The sequence below is a fragment of the Penicillium mononematosum genome (assembly GCF_028829835.1).
Source record: "Penicillium mononematosum strain IBT 11891 chromosome Unknown utg000005l:1.0-9366267.0:1.0-9372171.0, whole genome shotgun sequence".
Classification (NCBI taxonomy): domain Eukaryota; kingdom Fungi; phylum Ascomycota; class Eurotiomycetes; order Eurotiales; family Aspergillaceae; genus Penicillium; species Penicillium mononematosum.
The window spans coordinates 1,374,894-1,397,007 of record NW_026643275.1 but is presented as its reverse complement, the minus strand read 5'-3'; the positions used below and the strand labels follow the sequence as shown (position 1 = coordinate 1,397,007).

Genomic DNA, 22,114 nt, shown 5'->3' with positions numbered 1-22,114 from the left:
ACAACTATCACTCAATACAAGTGTCGGCTCCGAGGTATCACATCCGTGGACTTCTTAATGGGACAATTCTCTTTTCGGATCTTTCCTCCCCATTTCATCTTATTCATCTTCTTAAACCCCCTCTCCCATATCCTTCCAAGTAATCCTTGAACCTTACTCAGATCTTCCTCCTGGTCCGGTTGTTTCCACTCAAGAAGAGATGAGATGCCTCCTCACTCTTCCTACCCGAGTCTCCGCCAAATGCATCGGCAAATACCAGTGGGAAGAGAAAAATTTCAGCTGCATTTAATGCCCCGAGTCTGTGTCAAATCGATCTACCTCGTCGTCTTCGTCCGTTATCATCCGTGGCTTCCAGCCCCATAGTATCCAAACCTTCGAGATCACAATAGAAGAAGAAAATGTGGAGGTGTTTGTGTATATTGGGTTTATACCGGATCTTGTCAGACTGGTCTATGGCCGATATTGCAACCACCCATGTCCAACCCAAAGTCCCGATGGTCACAATACACTCATATTGTACCTCTTTTATGATCTTATTACCCTATATATTCGAACAGGTTATGAACCTAGCGAGCTCGCCATTACCCTCATCTTACAATCAGTCAATATACTCGGTCCTGTGCATACACACAGTGTTGCGCAACTTGGCATACGAGGGTGGCGCCAAGGCCTGCACGACCCAGCCAAAAAGTACTACGGTCCAGCGAAGCTTACATCCTGGAAAGTTAACTATTTAGGTAGTGTGAATAGCTTCAGGTTTGCAACTCTTTGTTGCTGTTGAGCCTGGAAAAGGTGGCAGGCAGTATCTATCTCTACATAGAGATTGTTGCCTGGCAGTTTATGCTAGGGTGGCTGCCAACTATCAGATGGTGTGAGTTGTTTCTTCCAACACCTCTCTCATCTGCATACAACGTTAGGGATTTCTTTGCATCTTTTGCATCCTCGGAATCATCGTATCCATCAACTTACTCTCACTCTCACTATCCTTTCTCTTCTCAACTTACCCTCATCCTCACTATCACTCGATCAGATCAACTACCTTTCACCAATATCACCTGGAATTCTATTCAAGGCCATCCCGGGTTTGTCCATCTCTCCTTCTCACATAGCTCTTATCCTAGCACATCTTCTTCCAACCAATCCCATACCCGAGGTATGGCCCCTTCGCTGAAAAGCAGGATATTCGATTCTCATCGTGAATATTGTTCTCAAACTCTGATGGCGTGCATGCCTCCATCCTTTTGACATTAATTGAGCGCTATACTTCTCACGTCACTTTCATTTATCCCTCACTTTTCCATCACTTTGGATCATACTCTTCAGCAAGATGGCTGAGTCGTCAACACAACCATCCCCGGCCCGCCCACCGAAATTGGCATGAAGTGCACCATACCGTCATCGCCCCCAATCACAATCCGTCACAATATTCTCACGGTAAGCAAATTCCCATGTGCGGCAGTACGCAACTCATACTAACTTGCAGTTTGGTATAGAGCGTTGAAAAACATGGCCACAACCCGCGTCCGTGCGAAACAAATCATTCAGGCCCCACTACCTCCCTTGAACATCGGTACTTATACGACCACATCTCCTGCTATTCGCAAGCTGAAATATGTCAGGCCTCTGAGTCCGTGGCCAGATTTTAAGAGCACAGTCGAAGCAATATACAATGCCCAAGCGTCCAGTTGCAGTTAAACAGCTGCTGTTAGCCCCGGCCCTCACAATGCAGACCCTGAGGTCGTTCGTGTCGGGGATGAACATGGCCTCCATGGCCGCTTCCAACAGGCCATAGGCCAGAGCCGTCTTGGAGGCTTACATTTTGCGGACTTCAAATGCTCCTGCCTGGACTACTAGAATATTCCAGATGTCGTGGGATTAAGTACCGACGTTCAAGGTAGAGACGAGTTGAGGCTTATAGGGGAACAGAAGGTTCCATGGATCTTTCCTCACCATTCCCTCAGCTACGCGTATGGCCACACTGAACGGCCAAGGCATCTCCTAGTTCAGCCCATCCTATATATGGGCGACCTTCAGTGTGGATTTGGTTTCCTTAGCACGTACGACGAAACCATTTTTCTCCGACAGGTTCAGCTGGCTAGTGGCCAATGGATTGTGGAATACTCACGAGTGATCTATTCCACTGATACGTACGAACCATCCGGTTCACAGGGCCATGGGTCTGGTCTCTCTGTCTCTATGAGTGTATGTTTTACGTAGCCATGCTTGTGAGCACGCAGGGGCCCGTGAATAACCAAACCCCAACAGCTCAATGGGTGGTTAAGGCTTAAAGATGCATAATCCAGAAGCAATGACGGACAATCATTCAGTGGATATGCGTCTTCCGTAAAACAAACTATCTTATAGGTAAGCACTCTACCAGTGATAGAGGTGCGATACAATAGAGAATCAAATGGAGAAAACACTGTATGTATTTGACTGTCTCGCACTGACAGAGAGAGGAAGAGAAGGAAAGGAGATAGACTTCTATCACATTTTGATGCCTCAGACATCCAGCAACCGGGCGGACAGCATAGCGCTGTTGGCGCGGGCACGCCATTTCGACCAGGCGCCCGTGTTTCAGATTCCTTGTTATGGTCTTGAGTATAGGTCACGTCAGTTAGGGTAATTTCCTCGATGATTAAGGTAAGTCTCCAGGGCTACGTAACAACGAAGTTCTCAGACACAATATCGTTGAGCATTTCTATTCACTTTCAGAACTTCATTGTACTCACTCACTACTTACATTCCATAATACTTTCCTATACTTAGTCTTGTACATACGACCATAGGGTGTGGAAAATAGGGCTTCCCGTCCGCTCAGCCGTACTCAAGCCACACGCCGGTGAGTTAGTAGTTGGGTGGGTGACCACCAGCGAATCCTCACTGTTGTATGTTTTTGTTTTTCTATTTTTGTTTTGTTGATTAACTTTTATTAAAGAGTGGAAAAGCGGGACCTTGCGAGATATCGTTGGGTACGATGACTATTTGTCATGGACTAGAAAGACTGAATCTATTCAAAACTGGCTAGGCTAGTCTAGACACTGTAAAACCACTGAGTCGATGACTATCGCCTGAAAATTAGCACGAACGGCCAATTGCTGAGGTCACCAGAACACTTGCGCCACGGAGTAATCTGATAAACATCCAGACTGCCCCAACTTCCGCTCTATAAACCATCATTTATGGTTCTTTCGAGTTGCCCTTCACGGCTGGGTCTTCTTCTTCCGCACGAGATGGATACATTTCGTCCTTAAAGCGGTCATTAACCTTGAGTTCGGTAGTTGGGCTGGAGATATGGCTGTCGAGCCGCCCCTCGCGTACGCGACGGGTGTGGGCGAAGAGCTCTTCTTGCAAGTCATCGTCGACCCATTGCTTGATAATGATGTAGTCTTCGTCATACTGGTAGATGGAAGTAGGGTTAAAACTGGTCATATCGAGGAATGGTTAGGATAAGGCTTACCTCGTCCCAGTCCCAAGGAAGATTGAAGGCGATCAAGGTAGCTGGCACCAAGTGCTTGCGATGGACCTGACATGGTGTCAGTTAAGCCCCCCTAGTATATAGAGGTATATGGTAACTCCATACCTTGATCCATATGACCTTCTTCTCCTCCTTCTTCTCTTCCTTCTTCTCGTCTTCCTTTTTCCCATTGACGATAGTATCAATCTCTTCGTCGGAATGGCCAAGGCTACGAAGGTGATCGCGGAACTCCTGTGCCTGTCTCTGCTTTATCCGCTCCTGTTCGAGCTTCCACTCCTCAGCAGCAGCCTTCATAGCGAGCTCCTCCTCCTCCTCCTCCTCCTCCTCCTCCTTCTTCTTCTCCTTCTTCTTCTCCTTCTTCTCCTTCGCCGTTCGCGAGTCCTCATCTCGAATCTCCTGAATAAGCTTTTCGCGCTCCCTCCTCTTCTTCCTTCTGCCAGGCAAGCTCTTTCCACCTCTCCTCTCGCACAAGCTTCTCTCTCTCCTCTGCCTCCTCCTTCATCCTTGCGAGCTCCTTCCACTTTTCATCCACCTCCGCAGATTGATATTTGCGCTCGAACAGCTCCAGCTTACGTAGCCGCTCCGCAGCATTTTCCTCATACTCTAGGTCCTCCCTAGGAAGCCGAGACTCGCGCGGCTCGGGTTGCGGGTTCACAACAATTTGCTCACTCTCGTTGTCGCTGCGCCCAGAAGACTTCTCCAGCCCCGGTTGCAGCCGTTCGATCTCCTGCTGATGCTCCCAGAGATCCATGTTCTGCCGGACGTCGCTCTTCTCCTGGAGCTTCTGGTTCATAGCGAGTTCGTATTCTCGATTGTAAGCGGGCGACCAGGAGAAGAGCTTCTGGTTAATAGCGAGTTCGGATTCTCGATTGTAAGGGGACGATGAGTCGCGGATTTTGTCCTCCACGTTGGATTCCAGATCCCCCGGGGACTCTCTGTCGCTCAGGCTCACCCCGACTGACGATATGGAATCTTTCCTTTTACTCCGTGGCCCTCTCAATGGATTGTTATCGCTGAGATTGGAGTTGGAGGCTGGTGTTGCTGTATTGTCCAAGTTATTGCGCTGACCGACACTCTGTTCCATTGAATTGCCTTCGAAAGATACGTTGCTGACATTCTCATCCGTCACTCCGTCTTCGCCTGAGCCTGAGTCTGTTCGTGGCAGCAAAAAGAGCGCAAGCTCTTCCAAGTGTTGACCCACGTGTCGCTGAAATGTGACAGCGGGCAGAGAGCCCTGTTTGCAGATAGGGCAGTGATATGTACCGTCCGTGCTTGGCGTCGTAGCGTGTGCTTGCTGAATATGATGATGCCATTGTCGACGGCCCCCGTAGAGCTTGTTGGGCGTCGAGCATCCGGGGAAGATGCAGACGTACGGCATCAGATCGCGGAAAATATGGCGCGCCCATGCTCTCCTGTCTCGAACCGTGATAATGTAAAAGCAATATGGACATTCAAAGGGTCTCTGTTCCATGCCATTTTTCGGTATAGGTGGTATCTTAGGGGCATCTGCATTGGTGCCCTCGAGCAGAGTGCCTCCGTATGAAGTTTCAGATACACCAGCATCAGAGGCCCTGTCGCTAAATTGCCCAGGTATCTCCTTAAACGCATCTGTCACAACCGTTTCTGATAGTATAGCCGATTTACTATCACTCTCGGAATCGATGCCCTGACTTAATTTCGCATGATGTCGTTCACGGTATTTTAAGATCGCCCTTTGTCGCGCCATCGCGGAACTGATACGATCGATAGCTAGCGGATCTGCATTTGGATATTTATTGGCGGCATGTTGCTTAGCCCAGAATTGGAAGGGCTCAGAATCCAGTCTTTTTGTCCCGACCAGCCGATCATGCTGTGCTGGCTTTCGGATGATCATGGACATCTGATAGAGTTGGTTGATTGTCTCAACAAGGACTTGGTGGATTTCTTGGATCTCTGTGGCATTCTCGCTGTCTGAGTCTCCCAAACCTTCAGACTTATCGTCTTCGGCTTCGTCATCACTTTCCTCCTCGAGCACATCCTTCAGGTCAGTGAGTAGTTCCTGGAATTGCTCCAAGAGCCTCACTATCTGACTCTTGATATGCGAAGCATCCCTAAGACGGTAATCTAGCGAAGATTGACGGGTCTGGTGAGCACCGATATTTGCTGCCCACACGCGAAGTCGGCCCAGTTCGTCCGTCCACTCTTGTAGTGGAACCTCCTCAATATGATCGGACAGCGCGCCTGAGTTGATTAATGAGAGGAACTGAGCGAGACAGCTCTGCAACAGCTCCGATATTGCCACCATTATGTGGTAATTCTTGAAGCTGCAAGGCCTATGGCATTATCGAGGTGCGGAATGTTTACTAGGGCGTCAATCTTCCATTGCGGCTGTAGTGCGGGGTAGAGTGATTGGTGGGGGTAAGCAGCACCAGCTGAAACCCCATTTTCTTTTCGCAAGTCTGGACAAGAAAAATCAAACCCGGACATGGTCACTGGTATCGAGGCTGCAGGCCTCGCTCTCGCGATTCTACCGCTCTTTGTGAACCAGATCGATGCATACGTCCGGGGCATAGAGAAAATCAAGGGTCTGAGGCGCTATCGACGGGAGTTCAAAGGCTATGCAGTAGGCCTCCGCACACAGCATGCGATTCTATTGAACACGCTGGAACAAGCCTTGGAAGGGGTCGTGGATGATGAGGACCAAGTTTCTGAGCTCATATGCAATCCACAGGGCGATGGATGGAAGGACCCGGACTTGCAAAAGCGATTACGCTGGAAGCTGGACCGAAATTACGAGGTATTCATGGCCAATATGGCAGGTCTCTCTGAGTTGCTGGAACAACTATCCCATAAGCTGGACGTTGGCGCAACTGATATAAAGGTCAGTAGTTGGTATATATAATAACCGTCTGGTCAGTCCTTAACCGATTTATTCTCTTAACAGACACCCGTCAACGAAGCCTGGAATATATGGAAATTTCGAAAGATCCTCAGCAAAGCAGTCTATGACGATATCCTCGTGAAAATTGACGGAACCAATACGATCCTCAAGACTCTGGTCGACCAGTCATTTCACTTAGAAGATACCAAGAAGACGCGACAGAGCTGGAGCTATCTTCTGAAACGGTATCAAAAGGCGCGCAGGCATGCTGAGGGTCTGTTTAAAACAATCATTGGAGGAAGCTACTGGCGCTGCCAGTGCAAGACACACCATTGCGTGCACCTCCAGCTGCGAACAAACTCCTTACAGAGTACCGAAGAATACCCGGACAAAGACTTCGACATGGCATCCCAATTCCGAATGATCTTTTCTAACACGAAGGAGACGGATCTAACGTGCCTATGGACTTGGACAGAAGTGGTGTTTGAGCCTTGGCAGGTCGAAGAGATAGTAACAGTTGAGAGTCGTTCCCGGAATGACGATTCCAGGCCCTATCGCCAGAAGAAGCCCAAGGTCCAGTTTGATATCCCTCCCGTGGAGGAGGTACAGTCATCGGAAAAACGCCGAGAGGCTCTGTCTGCTCCACCAATCCAAGACTTTTGTTCGTCTCTTTGCATCGCCGAATCATACGCTGGGCGGCGGGAAAGCCTAGGTTTCATTTCGAATGACCTAGATGCCTCTGTTAAATACACGATGCATGCCGTGAAGATACTTCCAAAACGCATTCCCAAAAACCTCTCCGCGAGGCACTGCCACATATCAGTCGACGGGACCGCCTTCATATTGCTACTGCTCTAGCATGTGGTATGATTCAATTTTGCGGTAATTGGTTGAAATCCTGGTGGGATATCTCCGATGTCTACCTGGCCGCTACAAGCGACGATGGTGTCAATGTCCTACTGGATAATCTATACCTATCATGGCCTATTTCCACCACGAGCACAATACCAGGGCCTGCCAGTGATACCAAGTATTCCAACCTCGGGGATAATCGTCTATTGCCACTAGGGCTTGCGCTGGTGGAGCTGTCTCTTGGAAAGTCTCTCCACACATTGTTGGATACGGAAGATGGGAATCAGGATACACTAGTGGCCAAATTCAAGACCGCGTCATGGCTTGTCAAAATGGTGTACATGGAGAGTGGGACGAATTATGCCGATGTGGTTAATAGCTGTTTGTCTTGGTCTGCTCTATGTCTTGAGAAAAGGTTCGAGGAGCGTGTTTTCGACACTATCGTTTCTCCATTGTTGAAAGACTTGGGCAATTTCGAGGGCCTAGCATAATATGAACGAAACTTGAACGTATATTTGAATAGTTTTCTTTCATGCTCTCAAGGTGCACTATCGGCGCCTAGCCGCGACGCGACGGAAGGTATAAGTAAGTTATCCATTGAAGTGGAATACATGGCTGCGAGCCAGGTACCGGCCTCTGGCGGCCCGTGGCAAATACAAGAGAGGAAGACCTCAAGGGCGTAGATATGAAAGTGAACGTGGTCTAAGGCTAAGTATGCGTGCAAGATAAAATATGGTTATGTGATATTATTGCTAAACAACCTTGGAAGGTATATCTGGTTCAGTTTCCAGCATTCCAAGTTCTGACAGTCGTCGGTCCAATCTACTCAAAGAGAGCAGAGACCTCACCTCTATACAAGTTCAAAGTTTGCATCCTTCCAACACTCCCTTAACCGTTCGAATAAACGGCTTTTCTTTCGTCGCAATGATAATTCGATCGGTAGAAAGTTTCACACAGTCGTGAACCTGAGCATTAACCTTTTCAATGTTCGGCCGCAGTGAATCAAGGAATTGATCCAGCGAATCCTCCTCGACTGCTCCAGGATATAACTCAATAAGTAGCACCGGTGCTGAATGACCATGCCCACCAATCAAGGCCGACTTGACGGCGGGATGAACTTCAATCTCAGGTTCAAGACGCGAAGCATACAAGCCCTCTCCGTGGGAGAAGCTCACATGGTCATCACTGCGACCGACGATCTTCCACAGACCCTTATGCTCTGGATGTTCGATCCACAGATCAGAAGTCCGGTAACGATCAAGATCCGGATACAGTCGGAAAATAGACTGTAGTTTAGAATCAGGTTGGCGGACAAAGACAAGTTCGTAGAGATCGTCAAAGCGGTGCTCGAAAACGGCTCCAGCGTGCTTCTGGAAACTAACGTAATCCCATGCCTCCTTCTTATCATGAACTGATGTAAGGTATCCGCCGGACTCTGTGCTGCCGATAGTAGGCACAACCTGGGTATGAGAGATCAACATATCCCCTGCCTTGGCTGATAAGGGTGCGCCGGCGTAATGGACTGATTTTAGGTTTCGCAGCGCATTGATGCCAGTGGGTGTCAAGCAGAGCTCCTCGATAACAGCGGGCGTCAACAGGGCAACTTTGACTTGTCCATATCTCAGAATATCCATGACGGTCTCTGGGGTTGGCATCGTTGGCGGACCAATGACTAGGGTTGTATGGACGAACGAGGTCGAAGCTAGCACCAAAATCATTCCAACGAGCTATGTTTTTTAGGTTAGTAAAAATTTCTGAGAGACACGGAAGCGTGAGAACTCACATGTAAGGATGGCAGCGGGGTGTACAATCGCTCTTTGGCAAAGTGGTGGGCGAAACATTGTTCGAGGTCCGGAGTTGCCGCTACCATATCGGCGACAGCCATCATTTCATGAGTATATGTCAGTGGCTTCGGATAACCTGCGCGACCAGTTAGTACGCGATTTCAAGGTACATGAAGGAACGACGAACCTGTCGTCCCTGATGTGTGGAAGACAAGCCAAGGATCGTCTTTCCCTTCTTCCCAGGACTTGGGGTAGGTATATACGGGAGCTTCCGTCTCCTTCATGAACTCATGGATTTCGGGGACGGTGATAGCTTGGATATGAGGTGCCTGCTTCAGTACGGTGCCGACATGCGTTTCCAAAGAAGACGGGCGCAGGTACAGAGCACAGCTCTTGGCTTCAAGGATTCTCTTCTGCGCCTCGGGTGTAATAAGTGGCGAAGGGAGTACCAACTTAATTCATTCTATTAACAGATTTCCAAACTCGAGAGACTTGCACACAAACATACCACCTTTTGCAGCTTTGCAGCGGCAAGGGCAAGGATCGGATAGCGGAGATCCTTAGGGCCGGCATAGGCAACACATTGGAATGGTTCGGAGGTTTCGGGGGAGATTCTCAGTCAACCATTGCGCCGCATGGTTGGCATAGTTATTCAACTGTCGGAAACTGATGTCCTTGAAGCCCTGGGACAAGTCCTGGTCATCCACAGGGACGGAGACCCACGGGTTGCCTGCATCATCGCTGGCTCTGTTCTCAACGACTGAAACGAGAATGCGCTCTCCATGTTTTACCCCGGGAATGGGAAAGATATCGGACAGGGTCATGTTGTTGATAAACAGAGGTTAGATGAGACGAGGGAGCTGTGAGACGAGCTTACAGGAAACGAAAGGAAATTGAGGACAATGCGAAACAAATAAAACGGCCCCCATCTGACACCCCTCCCCCCACTTTGGGAACCTCGCCTCAATATTATTTACAGACATATATCGTCTCATAATGGCTCGTTAATTGCTGAAATTCGGTACAATAGAAATACGATAGAACTATACCCGACCAACTGTCCCACAATCACTAGGGATAATTGTTCAAGCACTGTCCTGAGTCGCTGCTTGCAGAAACCCATATGTATCCTTGAGATGTTGGAAGATAGGATAATACAAATCGTCACTATTGTACGTTTCGTGTTTTTCCTTTTCTTTCCGGGCTTATGGGTTTGAGTCAGACGGACCACCCACTCCTTTTGGATTTGGAGATGCTCAAATGCTTTTCGTCGTCGTCGTCATCGAGCTTGGAATCCTGCTGGAGGATAACGAAGATTCGATCCTTCTTCAAATTCTTTCGCCAGGCAATGAATTGTTGCAAAACACGTAGAACAGGCCAAGAGATGACTACCTGTCGTAGCTCAAAGGGAGTCGCAAGCCTGAAGTATCCTGCTAGAACCGTCTCTGGCTGCTATCCCATCCATTCATGAGACTCCCCCTTGAGGTCCTTGATGTCCACTGCAACAAATTTATCGAGTCCTTCCGCTGTCGTGTTCCTAGAGGCTTGGCCATCGAGACTGTCGAAACGGTGACTGCTGGCGCAGCTAGTATGCCCTTCGACAGACTCTCGCGACATCGAGAGCCCCAACACTGTGTTAAATATGGTCGGTAAACGAATATTTGAAGCGCCCCTGGATCGCTCGACCGACCTTGGATTCAGGAAGAGAAGAGGCCTGATAGGTTGATCAGCGTAGTGGATGAGTAGTAAAACACCGTGAGAGTATATCGGGATCAGTAACCGAATCTTTGAAGCAGGGCTGGATGGAGAGCTTTGATGGTGCCGTCACATTCTCCTAGACTATCTTTGGTTGGGAGCAGTATTCTCATAAATGGGATATTATTATCATTCTTCAACTGAGCATCTCCATACCATAGGCCCCACACCATATATGTAAGAATCTATTACGGAGTCTGTAATCGCTTGTCAAAGGCTATATTTAGGAACTAAGCCTTTCTTGGGCCTTTTCCGCTGTCTTCATAACAAACAGAGAAGGGTGAGAAATTTTTATCTGGCTGGACATCTATTAGGACTACATGGGGAGACTCCCAAGAAAGACTACTCAAAAGACCACTAAAAGGATTGCTGAATAGACTACTAAAACGACTAACTAAGTCTACCTCGGTACCTGAGAGGGCAACTAAGAAGATCACGGCCGACTACTCCTTTAACTGTAATCGCGAACACCACCTTCTTCCTTAGCACGGGATACAATAATATGCGATTGGCCACTGCCAGAAGAGCGCCAAACCCATCGCCTTTTGCACGTTCACAGGTGCGTTTATCCGTATGTGGAACTTCCAATGTGATAATGATGGTTAATTGATGGGGACAGCGTGGCTAGACTAGAGCCCAGTTGTCTTCTTCGCTTGCAAGCATGCCAAGGTACCATAGACCCATCAGTACAGTGAGCTCACCAGGTCCCCCAGCTCCCCAGGGAATCGATCTAGAGACAGCTAGCCGGCCATTTTCGTCAAGACGTCTGACGACAACCAACTCGGCGTTGGTAAGGATAAAGCCATGGCGTGCATTGTGATAGCTCATATGGCAGTTCACTTCCGACAAGACTTGCTTATATTCGTCTTGGAGGGTAGGATCCTCCGAATACTGGTAATCGGAATGCCATCTCGATGAGACATTTAAGACTCCTGGGGCTCGGTTCTTGGTGTTGGCAAAGGTGTCACCGAGACTGAAGAACGCAGTGTCTGGTCGAAACTGCTTGATGTATGCTGCCGAACTCCCGGTGTCGAAAGAGACGGGCACAAGATTTAGTTGTTGAAGCTGCGGTGCGAGCTCCTCAAATCCGGCTCGAAGTGCACGCCTAACACGGGGTTGAAGCAGGTCGCCGAATCGCCACAGAAAATGAGGTTTATCTCTGATAGCAGCAGGAGGGGATGGGAAGGGATCGGATACGATTTGCTTTGAGTTTAGAATGCCTCCGTATCGTTGAACGATAGTTGTATAATTGAAATTGGGCCAAGAGACGTCATATCTAGGGTTTGTTGTCTTCCGCGATGGGGCAGTACGTTGAACGGGCACTGCAGGGAGAGCAATAGAGAGATACTGTAGAAGGGTCTGGTTGCTCATATTGACTGGTATATTACCAAGTCAAAACAACGCAATCTTCCTTCGATCGGGAAGCTTGGACCTCCCGAGGTCACCCGTGGACCTGGACCCCGCGGCCCCAGCCCGGGCCCGCTGGCAGATTCTTCTAGCTTGACTATTATTGCCAAGGACACCTGGGCAATCTTACCTACCTAGGCATTCATTCTTATTGGATGACCTACTCCAACCCCTTTCTGGGCATATAAGTCTCAACGGGATGGCAATGGCTCCAACAACCACCTTACGAAACATTGATCCCGCCAGAATGAATATTACCAGGGAAATTACGAGCTGTGATGCCTCTTCAATATTTGAGGTTGAAAATATGCGTTAAAGCTTTTCCACAGCAACGGCGACCCTGGATATGCCGAGAACGGTCGTGATCTAAACCGATTCCGCTGCGAGTCCAACGCATATGAAAAGCTCTGCACTTCTGGTGTCTGCGAACGCGGCTTCGTTCCAAAATTCTATGGCTATATCGATCTGGATCCAGCCGAATTCCATCCGTTTTTTCAAAGTTTTCACACATGACAAGATTAAACCAAAGGAATATTGCTAGAATACTTCCCGAACGCAGAGAGTTTGAACTGTATGAACTACTCGGAAGCCCTTTATCCTCAGGCGATTGAGGCCATGAAGGAGATACACAAGGCAGGCGTCCACCACCGAGACGCCTACCCTAAGAACCTTCTCCTTATTCGTGGAAATCCCGATAGGCTGGTACGGGCTGACTTTGATGTTGCAACGACCTTCACCGACCCTGGACCTAAAGACCTCGCCCGCTCTGATCACGAAATTGAGCGCGTGAAGGGTTTTGGAGACCTGCTGGTAAGTCTCTGTTGCTGCCATATTGAACATTCCGTCCACTAACTGATTGTGTAGAGAGAGTACCAACCTGAGTGACTTCCCCCGAATACAAAGTTCTATTGAGGGGTTCGTAGGCCTTCGATGATTCTCGCATTGCTTCATGGCGTTTAGGCGGTTCTCGTAACGGAGAAGGGTTGGGCGTTGCGAGGTTATATCTGCGGACTGATGGCATGTGTGATACCCTGCTCTGCATCATCATGTATTAGGTTCCCACACAACTTGCGAATTGCGTTCTTCCCCACCGATTGACTGTCAAGTATCCCCGGCGCAGGGCTGTAAATCCTAGGATGTAACCGTATACGCGACCTCGGCCGTGGTAATTGTGCGTTGGGGACCCCGGGAACGGGCAGCACTCGACCGCAACGCTCACAGTTAATATATTAGCAATGAAGAAGGAGACTGGTATGGCGTTGCGACGCAGCAGGTATGATAATGGAATGAGTGATCTTCTGGTCTTCCCGTGGTACGATGACTCCCTGTGGTCTACACCGCTGGGGCAGAGGTCATGTGAATAGGTACCTACCGTGGGGAACCGTCAAGAACAGTTCACACAACTACATACCAGTTGGACGATTCTATGTCGAACCGATCCAAATTGTTCTTTCTATTTTTGGGAGATAATTTCCCCCAGGAAGTAATTGAGAAGCACTTGGAACTCAAACAATGGAAGGTAATTCTGTGGCCGTGGTATGGATCTTGACGATGCTGTCAGAAAACAGACCGATTACCTGGATTACCGAGTCCAATACCATTGATCATGTGATTTTAGACTATGCAAATTGCTTACTAATTATGGTCCAGCCAGATTATCAAATACGGACCATTATTGTTTTTAGTTAGTTAGAGAATTCATACATTGTGATTTTACCCTATACGCTCGTATACTATTGATTTCTCTCAGTTATAAGCCCGGAATCGCTTCATTTTTGATCTCTTTTCCATCTATTTATTAAATCTCACACATTAAGCCATTGGCTGCACGGAGATAACAACCCCTAAATCGAGATAACCCCTAAGAAGCATCAATAACAATATCTGAAATCCACTAAACGAACGTATCCCGAATCCTTACGATATCGGATAACACTCTCTCCGCGTTTTTATCCTCGCGCGTTACCTTAAAGGATTTATCGAACTAGGAACTTTAGATCTCGATGATTAAGATAGTTACGGAGCAGTTCGAAGTATAGGAACTCTATAATCTAGAGAAAGATATAGAGCTAGCTCTTCTAGAAGAGCTAGTTGAACTAGATTAGGAAGAGCTTTAAAGAGAGTACCTAAGAGACTGGTTTTACGTATACAGAGTTAAGAATATATAGTATAAACGTTAGTATAATACGTATAAAAAGAAGCTCTAAGGTAGAAAGGTAGTTATAAATGCAATCCGCTAGACTATCTATAAGAAATACTAGGTCTTTATAGACTAGGAGATACTATAGGGGCTGCTAAGAAATCTAAGATAGCGGCTCTTACCGGAGTGTAACCCGATATATAAAGTAAGCCTTCGTATAGTATAGAGAAATCTAGATAGAGGTCTAGATAAATCAATAGATATTAAATAGTGGCTACTAAATTAGTAAACCTTATAAAAACGCTATATAAAAGTAGGAATTATAGAAGCTAGAGAGGCTTTAATCTAGTTTCTTAAAGCTATAGCTATAATCTTACCGGAATTCTATTTATTATAGATTACCTTAGTAGAAATAGCCTATACTAGTGAGAAAAGCGAGAAAGAAAGATAAGCTGATTTTAGAAACCTACTTACCCGGTATAAAGCCTATTAGCTTATTACTTATAAGAGATAGGTAGCTTAGAAAAGTATATTAAAAGCTATATTTTCAATATGGTAAGGCCACTAGGAAGCTTAACCTAGAGATATATCAGCTAGTAAATCAGTTAGTAAATCATCTGCTAAGAAATCATCTAATCTTCTAGTTAAGAAGACAAATTGTCTATGTAGCAGATTAAGACATAAACCATAGAAGTGCTAGGCTATATATAGCGAAGACAGACTAGATAATATACTAGCTCCGAATCTAGAGAGGAAGAAGGTTTAGGACAAAGCTATAAAGGCAGACCCTAAATAGAAGGCCTATATTGAAAAGAAGCGAGTAGAGATAAAATCAGCTAGTAACGAGACATAGGCAAACCCAGTTTTCTAGGGCAGAGAGCTAGGCTTCTTCTCAATAGCGTCAGCAAGCTCTTAGCAGCGCTAGTAAGCAAGCTCAACCTTCTAGACCGGAGAGCTAAACTTCTTCCTAGCTGAAGCCCCGCTATCCACAAACGACCGAGAACATTCTATGATTGATTACCATCATTCTGTGATCTATCATGATCATTCGATGTTCTAGTAAAGCAGTTCTAAGCCAATTTCTAATAGATGGCTAGTTAATACCGGAGCGCAGATCCACATTTATAACAACCTCAGTTTGTTTATCGAGTTTCGGAAGATAGATAGCTCGATTCGGGTAGGAGATACCGAGACGATAGTAGAGGGAATCGGAACTGTTATAATTATCGGAGTTAGCCCTAGGAACGAAGTACCGCGGCGAATGAATTTATTCAACGTCAGATACTCGCTAGATTTCTATATAAATATTATTACCCACGGCCTAATGTTTAGAAAGATAGGAGTAGTCTTAAACTTTAAGAAGAACTAGATCGAATAAGGCGATATCCCGATATACGCTACGTACTAGGAATAGGATCTCCCCTAGCTGATAAAATCAGACTAGCCGTTAGTGAATATAGCTATAAAGAAGTTAGCGAGAGAGCCTACTTTGGAAGCCTCTATTAAAACCTAGTATCGCCGGCTAGGCTATATTAGTAAAGAGAGGATTGAAAAACTCACTGAGATAACGGAAGGAGTGTATATAGCTAGCGGTAACCCTAAGAAGTAGATAGATCTATCTTTAGAGAACTAGGTATACGAAGCTTACTAGCTAGTAAATGCACCGAGGTAGATCTCACGGAGGAAGATAGGCTAGGCATATAGAGTACTCGGTAGAGTGCACTTTAACCTCGTGTAAAATCAACTTATATAATAGATATGTCTAGTTAATGTATTTCTATCTTAACGGTATTAGATGCTATTTTGTCTTTATTTACGTTAAGAAGAATAACTGCTAATAGGCTGTGAGGAAGTTTATCGCTTTGATCCGAAACTAGCTAAATGTTAAAATTAAGGTTTTTCACTATAATAATGAGCGTAGTGCTAGAAATAAAATTGAGAATATGATAGAAGCTGAAGGCTATATTATTGAGCACTTATCTCCTAAAACACTAGAGATAAACGGACTAGTAGAGAGATCTAGAGGTGTAATTATATAAATGGCGAGGGTATTGATTAATAAGAATCTAGATCTACCGAAGACGCTTTAGCTAGAAGCGGTATATACGTTAGTATATATACTAAACCGTATACTAATAAAGCTAGTAGATAGAAGATGGATTATACCTTAGATGGAATTGATGAAACTGGCTGTACTAGATAGGATTAAGGATCAGCGAATCAACCTTTTAAATCTTAGAGTGTATAGCTATTTAGTATACACTAGAATCCTAGATTTAAAGCGTATATAGTTAGATAAGATGTTACCTAGAGTAGAGATCGGATTCCTAGTGGGGTATGTCTCTAAGAATCTATATAGGATCTGGTTTCCGTATAGAGGGGGACAATATGGAAGGGTCGACGTTGTTAGAGATACTGTTTTTGACGAGACACGGCGGTATATAGCAGCGAAGAAGCTGGAATCAGAAGATGTAGTTAGTATGCTAATAAATCAACTAGGGAAGAGAGAGAACTGGCCGATAGTACTCATATGGGATGAAGCTTAATCTGAACTTAGCACCTAGATGTAGATACCGTTATCTATAGCCCGTATCGCGCTGTATAATAACGTGTAGTATATATAGCAAGGTCAGGATCCGCATACAGATGTAGATAGTATATAAGATATAGAGATGTAGCATCGAGATGCGGAATTGTAGGATGTAGATCTGATAGATGGAGAGATGTAAGAGAGAGAGATGTAAAGTGAGAGAAGTGGGAGATAGCAAACCCCAATTGCTATACTAAAACCATCTGATAATATGCTAATTACCCCGGCATCGATCAGACCGATATAGAAAATAGCAAATAAAGGCTCTATACCAGGGTCCTTCCTAGTAAATCTCTCTGCACCTTTATCACCCACCTTGCCGGCATTAGATACTATGCAAAATCAGCCTTTTTCATTAGAAATGACCCCATTTTTATCATCCTCTGTACTAAATACCCCGGAATCAGCCTCATAAACCCCGAGATCTCTGTATATAGATGCTGTAGATGCTGCAGATGTAGATACTGAGCATGCTGCTGATGAAGAAGCGAGACACTATGGAACACACAGTGAGAGCAAAGTGAGAGATAACTCACTTCTAGAACCAGCCCCAACCTCCGCTATACAATCCGTCATACCGTCTATTGAGACTGGGGGGGTGGAATATGAAGATGAGATCTTAGAGAGCGAGATGTAGCTGTAGAATGAGCTTTTGTATACAGAGCCTGTACGTGCAAGTAGAGATAGATCAGATGGTATTAACACTGCAAATATCATCTTAGGATCTAGATCTCGAAAACCTAGGTAGGATCTAGACTATGCAGTATACCTTACTATGGAAGAAGACGAACCGCCGGCGCTAGTGTATGTATTCGGAGTATGTATTAACGAGAGATTCGAATCAGAACAAAAGCCGATATATAATTTATCGACTATTATCGGTATATAGTATTTCCTTCTATAATAGAATATCTATAATAATATTCTTTTTACTAAGTTAGTATTTAATTAGAAAATAGAACTAGAAGAGAAATTCACTCTATCTTATCTATTATTAATTTATTTATTAGGTAGTTATAAAATATTCTAAAGACTAATAATCTATAAAGATCTTAAAGCGATCCTTTTAAAAAAGTCCTTCGAGTTTAGATCGCTATTCTTATAGTATATAGATAATTACTAGAAGCTCTTTATTATATATTTTATAGTTTATCTCTATAGATTATATTATTTTCGAAAAAAAATACCACTAGATATTAGAAATTATTATCTTTATAATACTAAAAGAGAACTATATTAAGTACTCTATCTAAGGTATCTATTTCTATTTAAATATAATAAGCGGGATTATAATAATAAAGAATAGGTATATTTATTAGTTTCTCTTTTAGAAGCTAGAAAGCTATTTTATAAAATAAAGACTAATTATAGGAAATATCTTACTAAATTAGATAGTATAAAGGCTTCGAAATAGCGCTATATCTTTAAATAAATTATTAGTAGAAATTATAGAAATCTAAGAATAACTATACTCTTTTTACTATTAATAGAGGCTTCTATAACTAGATTATACTAATCCTTTCTAGATTAACTATAATACTATTAGTATTTATAATAAAACTAAGAAACTTTATCTTAATAATAGTAAATTTATACTTTAATAGTACTATCTAAAGACCTACTTTCTATAGATAGGAAAGTACTTCTCTAACCTAGTATCTATACTCTTTAAAAGTCTTACTATAGATTAAAGTATTATCTATAAATATAACTATATAATTATTTAGATATTCTTTTAAAATACTATTTATAAATTATTAGAAGGTAGTAGGACTATTAGTTAGACTAAAAGGTATAATCTTATATTTAAAAGATCTATACTTTATATAGAAAGTTATAAGATCTTCTATTTTTAGTATTAGATAAATCCGATAGAAACCTTATCGAATATCTAACTTTATAAAGAATTTAGCTTTACTAGTTCGCTATAAAACTTTATTAATTAAAGGTAAAAGATAGTAGTCCTTTTTTATAATAATATTTAGTTTCTAGAAATCTATATAAAAATAGAGACTACTACTAGACTTCTTTACTATAAGAATTAGTAAAGTATATAATATAATACTCGGAATAATAAATCCTTTATCGAGATTTTTAATAATATACTACTTTATAGCTTTTAATTTATTAAAAGAAAGTTTATAGAAAGGATAGTATCTTAGTTAGACTTCGGCTTTAAGAATAATATTATAATCTATATCTAGCCGATATAGAGGTAGTTTATCTAATTTCTTTTTTAAAAATACTTTAGTAAGATTATAGTATTCCTTTAATAATATCTTAATTTTATTAAGCTTAAGATCTTTTTTAATAGATGATTTTATAGAAAGAATTCGATCGATCTTATAAAGTAAGATTATAAAAATCTTAACTCCGCTCTCTAAATCTCTTTTTATCTTTAATTATAGTCTATAGAATCCGGTTCTACTAATAGTACTAATATCGATAGGAGATAGTAGTAGTTTTAAATCTTCTTCTTTTTTAAAAGAGATTAAAATATCGGAGATTTTATTATTAATATTCTAGACTATCTTTCTCTATTTCTTTATTTACTAATAGCTATATTATCGTTTATAAATATAAAGATAGATACTATTCTAAAATTAGTTAGTTTATTAAAGCTATTTTAAAAAACGATCTTAATAATCTATATCTTTCTAATAGACTTTATTTTATAGAGATCTTTATAGAATAGCTTTCGGTATTAAGATAGAGATTTTACTTACTACTTTATTAAATAATATTCTTTTATCTAATTAGATTATATAATATTATTAGTAATTAAAAAGAACGTTATACTCTATAAACTATATCCGTCCTAAGATTATATTATATTGTCTAAAGTCTATAATTAATATAGGAATCTATTATTATATTCTTCTATTAATATAGATTATAAAAATAGTAGTATAGCGTATTAGTTCTACTAGCTTACTATTAAATCCTTATACTAGATATTTATAGCTTAATTATTCTACTCTAATTCTAAAATATTTATCTAATAATAGGATTATTACTAAATTAATAAAAATATATCTATCTACTCTAGTATTACTAAATACTAAAATAGAAAATAAGCGTCTATTATATATTAGCTAAATATTAAAAACTAAACTATCTCTAAAATCTCTAATTAATTTTTATAAATCTAGCGAATATAGTAATACCTTTCTTCTATTTAAAAGGGAGACTTCGTTTAAATATAGGCTTTTTCTAAATCGGTATTAGTATTAGCTTTAAGTTCTATAATCTTATTAATATAAGATATAAAAGTAGTAGGAATAGTAGCTATAGCTATAAAAGTTAGTTTTTTCTTCGGATATTTATAAGTTATATATCCCTACTTTTTTTAATAAAAGTATTATCCTTCTTTTATTAAAATCTCTCTTTTAGTAAACGATATTCCGGTATTATTAGTACTTCTTTTATATTTTATCTAAAAAGTATATATCTAATTTACTATTATTAAAGATATATCGCTATTTCCTCCTAAAATAGCTACTATAGATTATATATAGAAAGTAGACTTTACTTTTTATTATAGACTAAGCTTATAGGATATACTCTAATAATTCTAGATAAAAGTATCGAATAAAATAGATTCCTAATTAACTATTTATATAACTTAGCTTTAAAGTAAGTAAGAAAGCTTAGAGTATAAATCTTATTTCTAGTTTTCGATTATAACCGCCGCCTCTTTAATAAACTATATAAATTCTATAAGGAAATTAGTAAAACTATCTTTCGGCTTTATTTTAAACTTATAATATATAATATAAGCTTTAGTATATCGATTCGGGTTTATAAAGATAGTCTTTAGATAAAGGATAATATTATTAGCGTCTTTATAAAGGATACTAGCGTTAGTATTTATTTAGGGAGTAATATATAACTAGGCTTTATTTTTATAGCGACTCTAAATATAAAGCTTATAATAAATAGGTAGTAGATAATAGTCGGTATTAGCTTCGAGTTTCTAGCGAATTATAGTTTTTTAAGTTTTAAAATAGATCTTCTTTTTATCGTTTAATATTAGGGTATTAAATATCTTTATAGTCTTATAAATAGTAATAGCCTCTACTATTAGTATACTAGAACTAATCTAATTCTAGATACTTATAAAATAAAAGGTAAGATTACTATATTTTTAAGTATAATATCCTAATAAATAGTAGCTTTATTACGCTTTTAAATAAGTGTTTTAATTAGAATCTTAATTTTAATTTTTTCGGCTTAAAGGATAGTTACTTTATCTTTAAATTATTAGATCTTATCTTTTAATTTCTTATAATTATAAGCGAGTTTATAGAACCGCTCCTTATTTAGGGTCTAATATAAACGTTTATAGATCGGGGATTTATCTTCTTTATTATATTTACTAATATTAACTAGTCTCTATAGATTAAGAGTTAGAGTATTTAAATCGAGAGTAGCGACTATCTTTTATTTATAATTTTAATTATCTTTAGATATAATAGTAAGCTACTTATCTCGGTTCGTTAGTAGGTTTCTTTTCGATCCGGCTATTTTAATTAGTTAGAGACTTCGGTTTAGGATTAGGATCGAGGTCTTAGCTATATAATACTAAAGAACGAAAGTAGAGAGGTAATAAAGCCGAGGCTAATTATAATAATAGTCTATATAGACGTACTATTAAAGAAATAAGAGTGGTACTTAGTATTATATTACTAGCTAGATCTTTAATTAAAAAGAGTGTATTTAACGAGAATACTAAATATAAAGAAGTAAAGGAAAAGAAAGAAAGGATCCTTAAGGTCAGAGATCCTTTATACGTAGGGTCCTATCATATGCAAACAACAACCAAGGCGGAAACCTTTGGCAGAACCCTTCTCAGATCGTCATAATAATAGCTACTTTATTAAATATTAAGAGTTTAATATTAATAGAAAGCGCGGGGTTTATAGAGTTTATATCCTCTATCCCTTTTACTTTCCTTATAGTAGCTTAAGCTAGTAAAGTATTAGTTTATAGGCCTAACCTTAAGAAAGTTCTTAAAAGCCTAAGATAGGAGAGTACTATATATATACTTTAGAGATAGAAATTAGCTATATTATAAAATATAGAATATAGATAGCGACTCTAATCTTAAAGCGTTATTAGAATCCTTTATCTACTCTAGGAATACTAGGCTATAGGAATATCGTTTATTTATAAGAGATTATATATAATCTCCTAAGTTTAATAAACCCTCTAACTAACCTTCTAAAAGAATATATATAAATAATAT

General features: G+C 41.5%; 9 protein-coding genes across 9 annotated transcripts, besides 2 other annotated features; 6 read left to right on the top strand and 3 right to left on the bottom strand.

The window, feature by feature from the left end:
- Window positions 1–1,864: 1,864 nt before the first annotated feature.
- N7519_008620 (uncharacterized protein) lies at window positions 1,865–2,288 on the top strand (the record flags this gene model as incomplete). The annotated part of the gene is given in 3 exon segments (XM_057295395.1): window positions 1,865–1,869; window positions 1,881–2,202; window positions 2,238–2,288. 3 exon segments carry the CDS (start codon window positions 1,865–1,867, stop codon window positions 2,286–2,288), a joined length of 378 nt encoding a protein of 125 aa, XP_057143277.1.
- A 477-nt stretch (window positions 2,289–2,765) lies between these two features.
- Window positions 2,766–2,926: a sequence feature (Protein overlapping with rRNA (N7519_008619, KAJ6178158.1) was converted to a misc_feature.).
- Window positions 2,927–3,089: 163 nt separating this feature from the next.
- Window positions 3,090–3,177: a sequence feature (Protein overlapping with rRNA (N7519_008619, KAJ6178158.1) was converted to a misc_feature.).
- Window positions 3,178–3,180: 3 nt separating this feature from the next.
- Window positions 3,181–5,762, bottom strand: N7519_008618 (uncharacterized protein; the record flags this gene model as incomplete). The annotated part of the gene is made up of 4 exons (XM_057295393.1): window positions 3,181–3,399; window positions 3,461–3,526; window positions 3,584–3,874; window positions 3,948–5,762. 4 exons carry the CDS (start codon window positions 5,760–5,762, stop codon window positions 3,181–3,183), a joined length of 2,391 nt encoding a protein of 796 aa, XP_057143275.1.
- A 180-nt stretch (window positions 5,763–5,942) lies between these two features.
- Window positions 5,943–7,681, top strand: N7519_008617 (uncharacterized protein; the record flags this gene model as incomplete). The annotated part of the gene is made up of 3 exons (XM_057295392.1): window positions 5,943–6,338; window positions 6,402–7,050; window positions 7,107–7,681. 3 exons carry the CDS (start codon window positions 5,943–5,945, stop codon window positions 7,679–7,681), a joined length of 1,620 nt encoding a protein of 539 aa, XP_057143274.1.
- A 369-nt stretch (window positions 7,682–8,050) lies between these two features.
- N7519_008616 (putative AMP-binding enzyme) lies at window positions 8,051–9,798 on the bottom strand (the record flags this gene model as incomplete). Its single annotated transcript, XM_057295391.1, has 5 exons — window positions 8,051–8,917; window positions 8,974–9,110; window positions 9,162–9,426; window positions 9,483–9,588; window positions 9,632–9,798. The coding sequence occupies 5 exons, from the start codon at window positions 9,796–9,798 to the stop codon at window positions 8,051–8,053; spliced, it is 1,542 nt and encodes a 513-aa protein (XP_057143273.1).
- Window positions 9,799–11,353: 1,555 nt separating this feature from the next.
- N7519_008615 (uncharacterized protein) lies at window positions 11,354–12,100 on the bottom strand (the record flags this gene model as incomplete). The annotated part of the gene is made up of 1 exon (XM_057295390.1): window positions 11,354–12,100. One exon carries the CDS (start codon window positions 12,098–12,100, stop codon window positions 11,354–11,356), a length of 747 nt encoding a protein of 248 aa, XP_057143272.1.
- Window positions 12,101–12,751: 651 nt separating this feature from the next.
- Window positions 12,752–13,021, top strand: N7519_008614 (uncharacterized protein; the record flags this gene model as incomplete). The annotated part of the gene is made up of 2 exons (XM_057295389.1): window positions 12,752–12,946; window positions 13,001–13,021. 2 exons carry the CDS (start codon window positions 12,752–12,754, stop codon window positions 13,019–13,021), a joined length of 216 nt encoding a protein of 71 aa, XP_057143271.1.
- Window positions 13,022–15,316: 2,295 nt separating this feature from the next.
- N7519_008613 (uncharacterized protein) lies at window positions 15,317–15,645 on the top strand (the record flags this gene model as incomplete). The annotated part of the gene is made up of 2 exons (XM_057295388.1): window positions 15,317–15,335; window positions 15,374–15,645. 2 exons carry the CDS (start codon window positions 15,317–15,319, stop codon window positions 15,643–15,645), a joined length of 291 nt encoding a protein of 96 aa, XP_057143270.1.
- An 802-nt stretch (window positions 15,646–16,447) lies between these two features.
- N7519_008612 (uncharacterized protein) lies at window positions 16,448–16,822 on the top strand (the record flags this gene model as incomplete). The annotated part of the gene is made up of 2 exons (XM_057295387.1): window positions 16,448–16,516; window positions 16,568–16,822. The coding sequence occupies 2 exons, from the start codon at window positions 16,448–16,450 to the stop codon at window positions 16,820–16,822; spliced, it is 324 nt and encodes a 107-aa protein (XP_057143269.1).
- Window positions 16,823–17,336: 514 nt separating this feature from the next.
- N7519_008611 (uncharacterized protein) lies at window positions 17,337–17,454 on the top strand (the record flags this gene model as incomplete). Its single annotated transcript, XM_057295386.1, has 2 exons — window positions 17,337–17,386; window positions 17,415–17,454. 2 exons carry the CDS (start codon window positions 17,337–17,339, stop codon window positions 17,452–17,454), a joined length of 90 nt encoding a protein of 29 aa, XP_057143268.1.
- Window positions 17,455–22,114: the final 4,660 nt, after the last annotated feature.